This window comes from Myotis davidii, unplaced genomic scaffold (genome assembly GCF_000327345.1).
Source record: "Myotis davidii unplaced genomic scaffold, ASM32734v1 scaffold147, whole genome shotgun sequence".
NCBI classification, from domain to species: Eukaryota; Metazoa; Chordata; class Mammalia; order Chiroptera; family Vespertilionidae; genus Myotis; species Myotis davidii.
In genome coordinates this window covers 10,370,494-10,386,034 of record NW_006383010.1, presented here as the reverse complement: position 1 = coordinate 10,386,034, position 15,541 = coordinate 10,370,494, and the positions used below count along the sequence as shown (strand labels likewise).

At 40.9% G+C, this 15,541-nt stretch overlaps 1 protein-coding gene across 2 annotated transcripts in view; it reads left to right on the top strand.

The window, feature by feature from the left end:
• Positions 1-2,574: 2,574 nt before the first annotated feature.
• The window catches only part of VNN1 (vanin 1), an 18,990-nt gene continuing 6,023 nt past the window's right edge, over positions 2,575-15,541 (top strand). The window contains exons 1-7 of one of the 2 annotated variants that reach the window (XM_006778491.2): positions 2,575-2,782; positions 4,966-5,193; positions 6,472-6,522; positions 8,147-8,277; positions 12,371-12,563; positions 13,481-13,772; positions 14,217-14,578. In XM_006778491.2, the coding sequence (XP_006778554.1) occupies positions 4,981-5,193; positions 6,472-6,522; positions 8,147-8,277; positions 12,371-12,563; positions 13,481-13,772; positions 14,217-14,578 (1,242 nt within the window). In that variant the 5' untranslated portion in view covers positions 2,575-2,782; positions 4,966-4,980. The remainder of the gene's footprint in view (positions 2,783-4,965; positions 5,194-6,471; positions 6,523-8,146; positions 8,278-12,370; positions 12,564-13,480; positions 13,773-14,216; positions 14,579-15,541) is intronic. The other variant, XM_006778492.2, reaches the window with a different exon arrangement.

Sequence of the window (15,541 nt, the reverse complement as noted above, 5' to 3'; positions counted from 1 at the left end):
GGGGGTGAAGAGCTGGGGTGGGGTGGGCTAGAAGAGGTCAGTGGGGGGAGGGACATATGCAATACTTTCAACAATAAAGATTTAATTAAAAAAAAGAGAGCCAGTGATTTGCTGACAGGAGCACCTCACATACTCTGCATACCCAGAAGAACCTCAGACTGAACTCTCAGCTTCCCATACTATGCCCACTGTTTACAGGTCTGAGTCAACCTCTGCAGGGAAACCCTGGTTTTATCTTTTTATCAACAGATTGAGACCTGCCCTGTTCAATAAAAGCTGCACGATTTGAATATCTCATTTACATAAAACAGATGTAATTGGCAACATGGGCTGGAATGTAGAAAAGGAGTCCTCCCCTACATCCTGGGGAATGCAATTTAGGTTGCTACCTGAGTCCTGTCTCCCTGGCGGCAGCTGCTTTCAAGATAGGCTAGTAAACCAGGGCAAACGGAATAGGGAAACTGAGACAGTTAAACAGCAGTTTGCAGTCACGTAGAAAATTTGGTGCCAAGCAGTTTGCACCCATCCAGGAAATCCTATCTTCCCTAAACCAAGGACACTGAAGAGTAAATGGTTTGCACTCCCGCTACTTCCCAACCATAAGGTAAGTAGCTTAAATCACTCTACTCAAGGGAGAAAGCAGAAATCCAGTTAGTGCCATTTACCAACCACACCCAAGGAAAGATGAAGTTAAGAGAATAAATCTAACTTTGGTACATCAGCGCAAAGCTGATGAATATTCTATTGAGATCCTCCCCTAAACAACTAGCCTTTTTATTATTTTTAAAATATATTTTTATTGATTTCAGAGAGGAAGAGATATAGAAATGTCAATAATGAGAGCAAGTCATTGATTGGTTGCCTCCTGCATACCCCACACTGGGGATTGAACCTGCAACTGGGCCATGTGCCCTGACTGGGAATCAAACCGGGACCTTCTGGTTCAGTTCATAGGTTGACGCTCCACCACTCAGCCAGGCCAGCTGGGTTAAACGTCCAGCCTTTAAAACCCCCCACAACGAAGGTCCCAGCGTTGGCTATCCCTCCCATGAGTACACCTGCATCTTACCCCTCCCCCTCACCTTCATGCATCTCCTAACTCTAAGGGACTCCACAAGGCTTGCAACCAGGGCAGCAACCAACAGTGGCATTTCATCCCAAGCAAACCCCCAATTCTGTCTCCAAGGCCCCGGCCTCTCTCTGACTCAGTGAGTCAAAGCATCTCAGCTTAGAGCCATTTTCTCACAGAATCCTCCTCCTGATGAGGGGAGGGGGGAGGGGGGACATAGACCAATGATTAACCCCTAGAGTGCTGGGGAGCACAATCGAGCTCCTCCTGTCTTTCGCCAAAAGTGCCGGGAGCGCTATCAAAGCTTCGAAACGGCGTCCAGTTCTAAGTCTGCTTTTATTAGTGATGATGATATTGCTAAATATGTCAATGTAGTAAAGGTTTCCTTAAGTTTTTGAATATGTAACTTCATTTACTTGCGATTCATAATTTGTTTCCTAAACTGCTGTAAAATCAGGAAAAATGCCTTGGCAATCTTCGCATAGTTCCTAGGATACTGGTTGGCACTCAAAGTGCTAAGGCTGTTCTGTAGTGAGCCAGTGCCCTTGGGCTATGACCTTCACAAGTCCTACTTTCCCCTTGAGACAGGAAGGCCAGGAGGTTTCAAATTTTAAGCTATTTCTTTTCCCCAGATTGCTGAGGCTCCGGTAAATTGTTTCCCTTGAGGGCAGGCTTTTGATAAGGAGAACAAATGCTCAGGGTATTGCAGAAGACCAAAGAAATACCAAGCATGCGTCCTAGAGAAAGGGAGGGACCCCATTTATTAACACTAGTGGACTCCGGGAATAATTTCCAAATCAGAGTGAAGTAACACGCAGAGGCTTCGCTTTTTATAAACTTCTGGGGTCTTGGTCTTGCAGATAAGGTCCCAGCCCCCAGGAAGGCCCCCAGGTGTTGATGATCTGTCCTGGGGCCAGTGATAACGATCCCCCCCCCCCACCACCACCACCACTCAGGGCAGTGTGTTATTCACAGTTTTTATGGCCTGACACGCCTTGCAAAGACCAGTTTCCTTCTCAAGCGCTTATTTCAAAGTTGGTTTATTTCTCTTCCTTTAGGAAGTATGAGGCCAGAGGTGTTTTGTTTTGTTTTGTTTTCCTCAATTGTTTGCCCAGAGAATCTGTTGGGGTTCTGGAGGTAAAACTCACATAAGTGTGAGCGTTTTCCTAACACTAAATTCCCCTCATTTTTTAATTCTGGAGTTTATCCACTCTGAGCCTCTAGCAATTCATCAAGGACAGTTGAAGTGGTCATACCACTGTGGATGAAAAGGGGTTCTATGGAAAGTAACCGCCCAGGATGATCTTAAATTCCTAATTGGTCAGGTCATGGTGAGTAGTCACACCCTACCTTAAGCAAGACCTTCCCACTGTTTCTGTGAATCTAGGTTAACATACCTTTGAAATGCCTCCTTTCAGACTGGGCTAGTACATGCCCAGAAGGCCATAAGACCTCCAGAGAGCACATGATCTCATTAACTATCCTGTAATCCAATCCCTGCCTTGCTTTCTCCTGCCTTTATGTAATCTTCCTTTTAGTCCCTCCTTAATTGCAAATGCGTGAAAGGAAAACCACAAAGCTGTCATTTGAGATCTTGCTTCCTGGCAATTGTCATCAGTTTTGGCTCAAATAAAGGCAGAAAAAATTCCCTACAGGTTTGGACATTTTTATATCAACATCAGTACTGGCTCCAAGAGTGGACTTTTGCTCCAGGTAAGCCTGTCTCTCTAATTTTGGGGCCATGGTTTGTCTTGTGACCTCAGTTCTCTGCTGGATCTAAGAAAAATGATTGATTTTTCAGTTCAGCTTTTTTTCTTGTTGTGAAGATGGGAGAGGCAACTTTCAAGCTCTTTGTATGTCAAACTGGATACCAATGGGAGCTTCTTACTATAATTTTTAACTTATTAACATCAAACAAATACTTTTTAAACCTCTTTTTAGCTCATGGCAGTTTTAACTTTTATTTCAGAACTTCCTTCTATAAATTCTTATGTACACATTCCATCTCACTGTGAAGTATGTGGATCCCCAACCACCTGGGAATGGAAAACCAAAAGGAGGTCAGCAAGTAGAGTCAGCTAGGGTTTGCCATAGACTGAGGAGGGCGGAGGAGTCACAGCCTCTTGGTTACCTTGGTAGCCACAGAATAAATTTATTATAGCACTGAAGCAAAAAACTCAGACATATCCATTTGCAAATTGAACTATAATAACACCATCCAAAATAAAATGGTTAAGCATAAATAGTTCTGTAAATATAAAAATATACTTAATTTGCACTGAAACAAAATTTGCCTACTTATTCTATATCAAAATCTTTAAGCCCCCCCCCCCCATTTTCTATTATGCTCTCTTCCAACTACTTCTTTTTCTCTCTTTAGTTCTTACTCTTATCCTCCCTGTCATTGTTTCTCCTTCCCTATTAACCCTATGGTCAGCTGCCTCTAAGATGGTCTCCAATGATCTCTGCCTCATTCATGCATGACCTTGTGTCAAGTGTGGGCTGGACCACCTACTGACTTGCTTTTAATGAATAGAATACAACTGAAGTGATGAGGTGACACTCCGTGTTAGATTAACTACGAGACTGCAGCTTCTATCCTGGGAGGGTTCTCTTGCTCTCTGGCTCTTAGGGCAGCCAGAAACAAGAGTGTGAGCAAGACCTGAAGCAAGGAACTCACATCTCTGGGCAACAGTCAATGGGAACCTGAGGCTTGCCATCAGCCACGTATATGAGCCTGAATCCTTCCCAGCCGAGCTTTGAGATAACTGTGGCCCAGGCCACCAGCCTGACTGCAGTCTCGCGAAAGAGGCACCCAGCTACACCGCCCCAGATTCTGGACCCACAGGAAATAGGAGATCAGACATGTTTGCTGTCCAAAGCCACTTTTATATAGCAATGATCCTTTTGTATTCCTCTTTGTCCTGGCTTCCCCATTTTGAGGAAACTAAAGTGAATAAAGTGTAGCATTTAGATATTCATATTCTGCTAGTGATACTGCTATCAAAATTGCAAAGCAATTTAGTCTTCAAATTATTTACACCTATCAAGTTCTAAAACTATGAATTCTAAGAATTCCTATGTGGAAGTCCTAACCACCTGTACTTTAGAATGTGACCTTATTTGGAAATAGGATAGTTTTAGATGAAATTAGTTAAGATGAAGTCATTCTATAGTGGGCTGGGCACTAAATCCTATAACCAGAGTTTTTACAAATGGAAAATTTGGACTCCGGTGCACACACACGGGGAGAAGACAGCTGTCTACACAGCGAGAAGCCCAAGGAATCCTGTCCTCACAGCCCTCAGGAGTGCAATAAGGAGTGTTTTATAGAGTGTGTTTACATTTTGTCTATGATGTTTTTTAACGCTAGATATGGGGCACGGCTACAGTGTTTTGGCCAGGCTCAAGCCTCGGACTAATGAAAGGACAGGGTCCTCTCATTGCCACGTGCAAGTCCCAGCTGGAGGGCAGGGCCTTCCCAGCACAATTATAGCCAACAGCTAATGCTGTAAGCTTGAACCTATGGTCTGAACACGTGGCCCCACGTGCCTTGTGATAGAGTTCAGGTGCATGTAGTTGAGTAGGGTTGAAACTCACAAGAATGCTGTAAACAACTTGATCACGCCCCTACTCTGCCTCGTGGCATCTGCTATAAATAAAGACACGGCTTGTGGGCACTGTCTCCTCATCAAGGAGCAGCGTCCCACTGAGACCCAGCTTTCGTTCTCTTGTCTGTCTTTTCTCAATCCTTTCACGCCCCCTCCCCCCCCAGGATCACCTTTGGCCGGAACAGCTAGATGTTGTGATTTGTCTTTAAAGCACTAAGCTCTGGGAACCACGCGCTTCCTTGTAATTTCTCTCTATAAACAAGGGCTTGCTCTGTTTTTCAACAGTCCTTGGACTTCAGCATGATTACTTCGCAGCTGCTGACTTGTGTGGCAATTTCAGTTTTCTGTGTCTTAAAAGCCAGCTCCCTGGACACCTTTATTGCAGCTGTTTATGAGCATGCAGTGATTTTGCCGAATGCCACCCTCGCACCAGTGTCCCGTGAATTGGCGTTGGGGTTAATGAACAGAAATCTGGACCTTTTGGAGGGAGCGATCACATCAGCAGCAAAACAGGTACCTCCTCTTGAGTGTGCTGGCTTCTATGTAGAGAGTGGGGTCCCAAGAGACAGTCAATTACCAGGGTCAATTAAATATGTGTCAGAGTATGTATTTGCATACGTGTTAATGAAACCGGACAACTAATGGTTCCGGGCTGCCTGTCACTACTTGAGCCAATTAAGCAGACACAGATTTTGTTATGGCAGAAATCAGGTGAGCGGGAAGCGACAAACCATACGGCACTCGGAGATTCCGAAAAGGCTTGAGACAGTCAATTACCAGGGTCAATTAAATATGTGTCAGAGTATGTATTTGCATACGTGTTAATGAAACCGGACAACTAATGGTTCCGGGCTGCCTGTCACTACTTGAGCCAATTAAGCAGACACAGATTTTGTTATGGCAGAAATCAGGTGAGCGGGAAGCGACAAACCATACGGCACTCGGAGATTCCGAAAAGGACTGTTCATTCCAATACTGCCGGCAGGATGGGAGAGCAGCCGGTCATTCCCCAAAGTCTGCTCTGCCGCCCCCCATAGGCCAGCTGCTTATATAGGGTAGGGCAAAGATTGCACAGGGAAATTGGACTGTAGGCATGGGGATGTAGGAAGCTGGGGGGTTGTGTGTGTGTGTGGCGGTGGGGGGGGGGGGACTCCATTGTTTGGGTAACAAGGTTGTTAATCTTTCCCTGAGAATGGACGGCATTCCAAGGTTGACTCCCAGGTCCTAAGGGCCTACAACTCCCAGCCAGGTCAGAATGTCCTTTCTTTAACCAACACAAGGCAATCATGGCTAACAGAGCATGATCACTATTTCCCACAACCATAGCCAGTCCCCAATATTCCTTTCTTGCCCCTAACAGGTTGAGTCATATGAGCATTTATTCCACAATAAGCCGGCAGTATGGGAGAACAGCAGGTCATCCACGAAAGTCTGCTTTGCACCCTTCCATAAACCAGCTGCTTATATGGGGTAGAAGGACAAAGATTACATGGGGAAGTGGGCAAAAGGAATAAGAATGGGTATGCAAAAGGAATAAAATTGGGTATTCCAGGCCTGGGGAAGTAGGCAAATAGAATAAAAATGGGTAAAATGATTACAGATGACTGGCAATGTGGACTAGAGGATGGGGTGCTTCCGGGATCCCATTGTTTCACAATAAGGCTGTTAATCTTTCCATGATGATAGGCAGTTCTCAGTAAAAGGAGAATGGGCTCCATTTCTAAATTAACTCCATGTCCCAGGGTTTACTACTCTCAGCCTGGTTAGAATGTGCTTTCTCTGTCGGAACAGAACAATCACAGAGAACAGAGCATGGTTAATATTTCTGCCCCTAACATTAAGGTAGGTGAAGGCATATATGTCAGGGTAGCTGGAATGGGTATGCAAAAGGAATAAAATTGGGTATTCCAGGCGTGGGGAAGTAGGCAAATAGAATAAAAATGGGTAAAATGATTACAGATTACTGGCAATGTGGACTAGAGGATGGGGTGCTTCCGGGATCCCATTGTTTCACAATAAGGCTGTTAATCTTTCCATGATGAAAGGCAGTTCTCAGTAAAAGGAGAATGGGCTCCATTTCTAAATTAACTCCATGTCCCAGGGTTTACTACTCTCAGCCTGGTTAGAATGTGCTTTCTCTGTCGGAACAGTTTAGAGTATTAGTGGCCTTGGTGCACTTTGTTCTCTTAAGAGGGTGCAGGGTTTTAGGTTAGTTTATGGCACCAAAACAAGCTTAAGTTGCAAACTGCTTAACTGTATGTATTATATACTTCAAACTTCATTCTAATTACAAGATACTTCATACTTCATAATACTAACACATGCGAATGTATGTTTTACATATGTATACAATCCATATAAAGCTATCTATTATATACTTCATATTTCATTTTAATTAGATAAAAGTATATGTTTTTTTATTATTGTATTTTTTACTCTGTATTAGTTTCAGGTGTACAGCATAGTTGTTAGGAAATCATGTTCTTTACAGAGTGGTCCCCCCCGATATTTCAAGTTCCCATACATAGTTATTATGGTATCATTGACTATATTCTCTATGCTATAATTTGCATCTTTGAGACTATTCTGTAACTACCAATTTGTAAAAAGTATACTAGTATATGCTAATGCATAGTAAGTCCTTGAGTTAAATGAAAGGTTTAAGGTTAAGTATGTGGTTTAAATAAGATATTCATAACTCAGGTATAGACAGATATGTGAAATGTCATGAAAGTCAAGGATATATACATATAACATATCTATCAATACACATTCTTATACATACAAAAATCAGCTTCCAGGATGACTCTCCCACCCCAAGGTGCCCAGGTTGTACCTCTAGGCCCCCTCCTGAGAAGCAGGAATCATGTTTGCAGGGTATACAGCAGGGAAGGCTGGAGCAGAGGAAAAGAATTTGAATTATAAATCAATTCCATACACTCAGGTACAAGAGTTGGTCTAAGTTCAGGGAGTGGGTGATTTGGGGAAGAGCTAGGTTTATAGTTAACAACTGCAATGGGTGTCAACTTGTGAGTAGCCTGGAAAGCTATTCATGCTTAGAAAAAAAAAAAAGAAAGCATCTATAATAATAAAAGCGTAATATGCTAATTAGACCGGATTTCCTTCCAGAAGAAGTTGGGGCTGTGAGGGAGGCCTAGGTCCCAGGTGCCAGAGGAAAGCCAGTGCCAGCAGCTGGGGGAAGGAAGGCCTACTCTTGCACAAATTTCGTGCATCGGGCCTCTAGTTATAAATAAAGAATGATGTCAGAATTGGAAAATGCAAGTGGTTGGACAAAGAAAATAAATTATAAGAGGATAGAAAACAAAGGAATAAGATTGAAAGGGAAAAACATACACCTGAAGGTGGTCTGTCAGCCACTCACTTCCTCAGGTCCTCTTGCAGGCAGGCCCCTTTTTGGTTGTTTGCTTATTTGAGAAATATTTTAATTAAGCTGCATGTTTAATAGGGTGCACATATTATTGTGACTCCAGAAGATGGTCTTTATGGCTGGAACTTCAATAGAGAATCTATCTACCCATACCTGGAAGATATCCCAGACCCTCAAGTGAACTGGATCCCTTGTAATCATCCCAACAGGTAAACAGACAGACTTAACAAATTCAATCATGAATATGAGCTTACTTCGCTTGGGAAAATTTTGCAGAAGACCATTGCATAAGATCCACTATCAATTCTAAGTTTCAAGACAGCTTTATTATTTTTCATCTCATTTGGAAATATTTAATAGAAAAGTAACTACGTATTATAAAATCACAGAAATCAGTGCTGGAAGGTAACAGAGAAACCATCAAATCCACTGAGGGGCTGGATCTGGTCATGGGTAGGTAGCTGGTTAGTGGGAGAATCAGATCCAGACTCTTGTCTTCTGACTGCTTACTAGTGAACAGAAAAATTGTTTCCCTGTTGTGTCTATAATTTGAAAAATGTGTGAGTAAATAGCAAAATAGTCATGTGTCAGTTTAGAATTTCAAAATTTTCTTTCTCATCCATCAGATAGTTAGTTGATGTGGTTAAGGTATACAGAATCCTTAAAGCCAAAGCTAACTGTCAATCTAGGAGGTGATGCAGCAGAACTGTGTAAGTGGTTTAAATCAAGTCTAGTCCAAAGAAATATGAAGTGTGATGAAAGTAGCACTGTTACTTTTAATATAAGCAAAACAATATCTGATGCACCTAAGAGATTCATGTCAGTTAACTCACTTATTTCCAAATGCTAAAATTCTAGGAATTTCTCTTTTGGAATTGCTCTCAAAACTACACAAACTACTGTAACTGCTTATAGAGCCACCTTGATTTTGACCAAGTTTAATGTTATTTATCATAATTATCTACTCACATTTCATTGTGTCATAACTATTTCATATTTTTCCATTTCTCATATTAGAAATTCAGTTTTTAAAAGCCCTTCTGTTATCACTTCCATTATAAAGTAACTTTATTTGGTTCTTTTTCTTAATCCTCACCCCAGGATATTTTTTCCATTGATTTTTAGAGAGAGTGGAAGAGAGAGGGAAAGACAGAAACATTGATGTGAGAGAAACACATCGATTGGTTGTCTTCTGCACAAGCTCTGACCAGGGCTCAGGCTGGGGAGGAGCCTGCAACTGACATACGTGCCCTTGACCAGAATCGAACCCGGGACCCTTTGGACTGCAGGCAGATGCTCTATCCACTGAGCCAAACCAGCAAGGGCTTCACTTGGTTTTTAATGGCTCTTCCCTGGAACCAAATTTCCAAGAACCTTCAGAAAATCCCCAGTTCAAAGAGTCTTGTTTTCTACTTATATTTTTCACCAATTACATCTCCATTCCTTGCCTTCATTCAGTTATTGGACAAATATTTTGAGAACCTATTATTTACAGCAAGCATGTCAAACTCACAGCCCACGGGCTGCATGTGGCCCACAACGAATGTTTTTCTAGCCCAGCCAATATAACGGTATGTAAGAAACGTTTTAATAAAAATTTCGTAACTTAATTTTTACAATATCCTGTTACACATAATTATTAATAATGAACTACACATTCACTAATGACTGATGACTATAATCGTATTGCATCCATTTCCCTTACATTCCTTATGCGCAGGCACACCATTTCTCTCCACTAATACTAGCAGCGAATATTTCAGCAGCTGATGGCCATGTCATTAGCCTTGGACTAACTTGTTTGGTGCATGCAACAGGAAATATTTCACTTGTGGAGAATAAGAAAAATAGACTTATTTGCGTTATGCTTATTAATTTGTGCAGTTATTCAGTGTTTGGTAAGTTAATGTTCAAGAAAAAATATTAATTTTTATTAAAATGTTCTATTATTTTATGTAAGCCCTTTGTTTTCAGCATGTCTCTATTGAAATAAAGCTATGTTTCTATGAAAATTGAAGCTTTTTTTTTTTTTTGGGGCCCCCATAAACTTAAACCTTGTTTATTTGGCCCATGTTAGCTCTTGAGTTTGACATGCTTCATGTACAGGTACTATTCTGGAAAATGGGGTGACCAAAACAGATTAAAAATATATTGACCTGGAAAGATTTGACAAATATGTTTCAAGTGGTTCAATGTGTTATATTTATTTCTGTGCATTTCCTATAGAATTGAAGCAAATGATGGGAAAAACTATCAAATGGTCACTTATATAAATGCATTTAAAATAAGTTTTTAAATGTGTTCTTGTATCCGTGATCTTTTACAAGGATATATTTTCAGGTGATTGCTATGGTTTTGTACTAATTTATAAATGTAATGGTCTAGATTTGATACTCAAAGAAAGCTTTCATTACTATTGCCAGCAGATGGCACCACATTTTCACTCATTCAACAGCTTTCCTAGTCTTAGCTACTCTTCAATAACCTAGTAGTAACCATTTTTAAGCTATTTTTGTGTGGTGCCAATGCAAAATAAATATGGATAGATATTACATATTTTGAGATCTCACTTTTCAAAATTGCATTTTAATTCCTTTTCTGGGACAACTGGCAATATGATAAAAGTAAAGAAATTAAGCATTAACAAATGTTCTTGTATTCCCATCTTTCCATACTGGCTGGCACCATTCTAACCCAACTCGTGTTGTCTCTAATCTCAACCATTGAAATGACTTCCTAATGGTTTCCCTAAACTTAGCCTCTAACCATTCTGGTACATTTTATACTGTGATGTCCTATTAAAGAAAATTCAGATCCTGTTACTTTTGTCCTCAAAGCATTGAATGGTACCTCCTTGTCTATTAAATTTGGAACAAGTTTCTTAGCCTCTTGTGCAGAGTTCTATCCCTTATGACTCCAAATAGGAAAAGGGTCTAAACAGACAGTTAAAAAAAAAAAGAAATTATCTTTATTGTTGAAAGTTATACAGATGTACCCTTTTTGCCCCCATTCACCCTTCTAGCCCACTCCTTCCCCCGATGCCAGGCCTTTACCAGACTATTGTCTGTGTCAATGGGTTATGCATATATGCATATAAGTTCTTTGGTTGATCTCTTGCCACCCACCCACCCTGCCTTCCCTCTGGTTACTTGTATGCCTTATGATTTTTTTTGATAAGTGGACATTTGAATCTTACAATGTGATAACTGGAAATCAAAACTTCTCTTTCTTCCTTCCCCGGGGTTTTGTATCTCTTGTTTGTTTGTTTTGATTGTTACAAGCTGTGTCTGTGCTGGGCATAAGCTTGAGGTGTAACTTAAGGTCTCCTGAGGCCTGTTGTTAGCCTGTGCCTTTCCCTGGGCATGTGCGGTGACTTTCTAAATTCTCCTATACATGCGATTGCTTTTTTATGTCCTAGTCCTTAAATGTCTGGTGTCCAAAAGAGGGAAAAAAATAAAGACCCTATAAATCCTCTAGAAGTCACTAGCAACAATGCGTGAGGGGTGCAGCAAAGGCTGCCTGCCCCCGAGTCTGCATCTCTGAGATCAGAAGCAGTTATCGATGCTCAGAACACAGATTCCCAATATTTGTAGGAGAGGGGCCTTATTGCTCACCTTGCTCCCACAAGCTGCCTGCAAGGTGCTCCGGGAAGACCTGCATGGCGGCCTGCCCTGGGGCTGGGGGAAAGATGGGTCATGGGTAGTCACCGCTGAACCAGTGTTAAAATAGACTGAAATTAACTGCAACTTACCCTGGAAGTTTCAAGCCTTCAAATAAACTGCAGAGTTCCGAAGTATTATGTCAGACCGATTCTGCAATTGTTATCTAAGTAGAGGAATAGATTCTTGGTGCTTCCAACTTTGCCATCTTCCTAGAATCCTCGCTCTAAGTTGACCTTCTTTCATTCAAAATACTTTTTTAATGCCTGTTTTCTGTCAGGCATGGGTTCAGTGAATAGGAGATGTGTGTGTATTTGCCCCATAATAGCTATAAGATGTAACATACAATATATGATTAACACATGAATGAATATATGATTATGAATGATGATAAATGCTCTGAAGAAAAAAATACATGGCCTGGAGTGTTACTCTAGACTCATTTCCTACAAATGAATTCCCACAAGCATGTGCTTCCTCTGAAGTCTCTTTTTGTTTTAATCTTTCCCTTCTACCTATGTCATTTAGAATTTATTTTTTTGTGTGTGTATATATTGCATAATAGGTTCAGGCCACTATCATCCTGAGTTTTATTAAAAGCTAAGCTTGATTTTTGTTTTCCTCTTCCAATAACACTTACCAGATTTGGCCACACCCCAGTGCAAGAAAGACTCAGTTGTCTGGCCAAGGAAAACTCTATCTATGTTGTGGCAAATATTGGGGACAAGAAACCGTGCAATGCCAGCGACCCCCAGTGTCCTTCTGATGGCCGTTACCAATACAACACTGATGTGGTGTTTGACTCTCAAGGAAAACTGGTGGCACGCTACCATAAGGTAGAATTTAATGCAAGTAGTTACTAAATGCATAACAAATTAAAGTGGACAATAGGAGAAAATCCTTATTATTGATAAGAAGCATACTTTAGAAGCTGAGTAGAGACAAAGCAGAGAAAGGAATGATTAGGTGTGTGTGCATTTAGGACAGGAGTGTGTTGTTGGGAGTGTGTAAGAATGAGTAGGGCCTACCTGCATTGAAATATATGTCATCTTTTGGACTTTCTCCTTTTAAAGACATACTTTGGCAATGGCTCAAGGCTAGAATGAAAAAACACTTACCAGATAGACTTGGTTTTAACAAGAAGGAAGCAAAGAAAGTCCTTTAGCCTCAGAAAATAGATGCATTCTTGGCAAATATGCGTTATCTTTTCACGCCTACCTCTTGTAAGATTCAAGGTATTAAGAGATAAGGATTCCCTGTACATATCTAAAAATGTGGAGATTTGACCCCTGTGAAAGGGTTGTTCGACGCCCAAAGGGGTCGCAACCCACAGGTTGAGAACCGCTGGTCTAGACCCTCCTCATGAGGAATCTTCCCTGGATCCCCAAATCAGGCTAAGTACAGCTCCTTAGTATTTCTACAGCAAAATGTGCACTCTCTGTTCTATCAGATGCCAATCTGTACTGAAGTTACCTGTTCATTTCTAGGTAAAAAAGTGTGGGAGGGAACTCTAGGGGGAGTGAAGAGCATGATCAAGGGTGTGAATTTGTGAGAGAACAAGGTATGCAAGGAAGAGCAAGCAGTTTGGTGTTACTAAGGCATAACCTAACAAGTCAGGACCGATGGAAGAAAATGGTCATAGATGAAATTAGCACTGCCGAATCAATGTGCACTTGTACTTTTTCAGACACAGTGACATCCAAGCAACTTCTAAAAAGAGATTCACCCCGTCTTCGTCTTCTGTTCATTGCAGCAAAACCTTTTCTTGGGTGAAGATCAATTCAATGCACCCAAGGAGCCTGAGGTTGTGACTTTCGACACCACCTTTGGAAGGTTTGGCATTTTCACATGCTTCGATATACTCTTCCACGACCCTGCTGTGGCCCTGGTGAAAGACTTCCATGTGGACACCATACTGTATCCCACAGCGTGGATGAATGTTTTGCCCCTATTGACAGCTATTGAATTCCACTCAGCTTGGGCTATGGGCATGAAGGTCAATTTCCTTGCATCAAATATACATCACCCCTCAAAGAAAATGACAGGTAATGTATAATTGTTAAGATTTACAAGCTTAATGGAATCCAAAAAGCAAAAGAAAAAAAAATCTTTTCTAACTAATATGTACTCCTTAACACAGTGTTTTTCAACTCCTAATTTTTGTGTATCTAGCTGGTGACATGCTATAGAATTAATCTTCATATAAATTGTTTTCAGATTTATTTAGTTTTATTCAACTTGAATAACACCCCTTCTCATTTTCCCCCCAAATTCACCACTTCTTATGTGACAACTCTTCTTGGTTTCTTGGTGTCAGACTCCATTGGATTTTTATCATCTGTTGTCCTTGGCATATTTCACTGAAGTTAGTAAAAATACTAGGATATACCTTAGAGGAAGTAAAATGTTAATGTGAGTTTAAAATAGTAACAACTGTTATTATTTTCACTTTTCTGTTTCAAATGTGATTTCCAACTTATTGCTTCCAGGAAGTGGCATCTATGCACCTGATTCTCCAAGAGCATTTCATTATGATATGAAGACAGAGAAGGGAAAACTACTTCTCTCACGATTAGATTCCCACCCAAAGCACCCAGTCGTGGTGAATTGGACTTCTTATGCTAGTGGAATAGAAGCATTCTCAATGAGAAACAAGGAGTTTAAGGGCACTGTCTTTTTTGATGAATACACCTTCTTGGAGCTCAGAGGAGGCACAGGAAATTATACAGTTTGTCAGAACGATCTCTGTTGTCATCTAAGCTACAAGATGTCTGAGAAGAGAGCAGATGAAGTGTATGCCCTAGGGACATTTGATGGACTACATACTGTTGAAGGGAGCTACCATTTACAGGTAACGTTTATTTGGGTGGCAGTGGAGTTACCAGATAAAATATAAGATACCCAGTTCAATTTGAATTTCAGGTAAACAATGAATTGGTTTTGGTATAAGTGTGTCCAACTTTGGGGGATATGTGTACTAAAAAATTTGTTGTTTGTCTGAAATTCAAATTTAGTTAAGCATTGCCAACTTGCAATTGTCAATGTCAGTCTAATATTAAACTGGTTGGAAAAAGGCAGAACATTTATTTTGCAGTACCAATGTTTGAAATGATATAATAGTCACATTAGAGACAATTTTAATGGGTAAGTAATGTCTGATATTTCTTACCTGAACAAAGTTAGCCATTTTCCCAATATGTTCACTAATGCCTATTTTGTTGAATACAGCTTAACAGTAAGTATGTCCTGGAGACATATGAAGTTGATCTCTGAGATGTACAGTGAAATAGTTTATTGCTGAAAAGATTCAGCTATGAAGCAGGAACTATAATAGTCCTACGTGATGGGACTCCTAAAAAAATTAGACTTTTTGTTCTTCCCATTCTGGTCTTATCATTTGTGATCTGGTCTCCAATCCTTTTTTGCCCAGATTATTGCAATGTCCTGAGACTGAAACCCCTTTGAGTGATGGAACTGCCCCCATGGTGTAACATTTTGTTTGCTTTGTGATAGGCACTCTACAATGTTTGCTCATTTTGACAAAAAATTATCAAGTGCCTACTACATACCAGGTATATATTCTGTGTTTATTATATGAAAACTAGAGGCCTGGTGCATGAAATTCGTGCACAGGTAGGGTCCCTAGTCCTGGCCAGCAATCAGGGCCAATTGCTGGCCTGGGCCTTCTTTCATTCCATGATGCCCCCTGGTGGTCAGCGCACATTATAGTGAGCAGTTGAACTCCCGAGGGGACAATTTGCATATTAGCCTTTTATTATATAGGATGAATAAGTCTATCCACCGAGCCAAACCA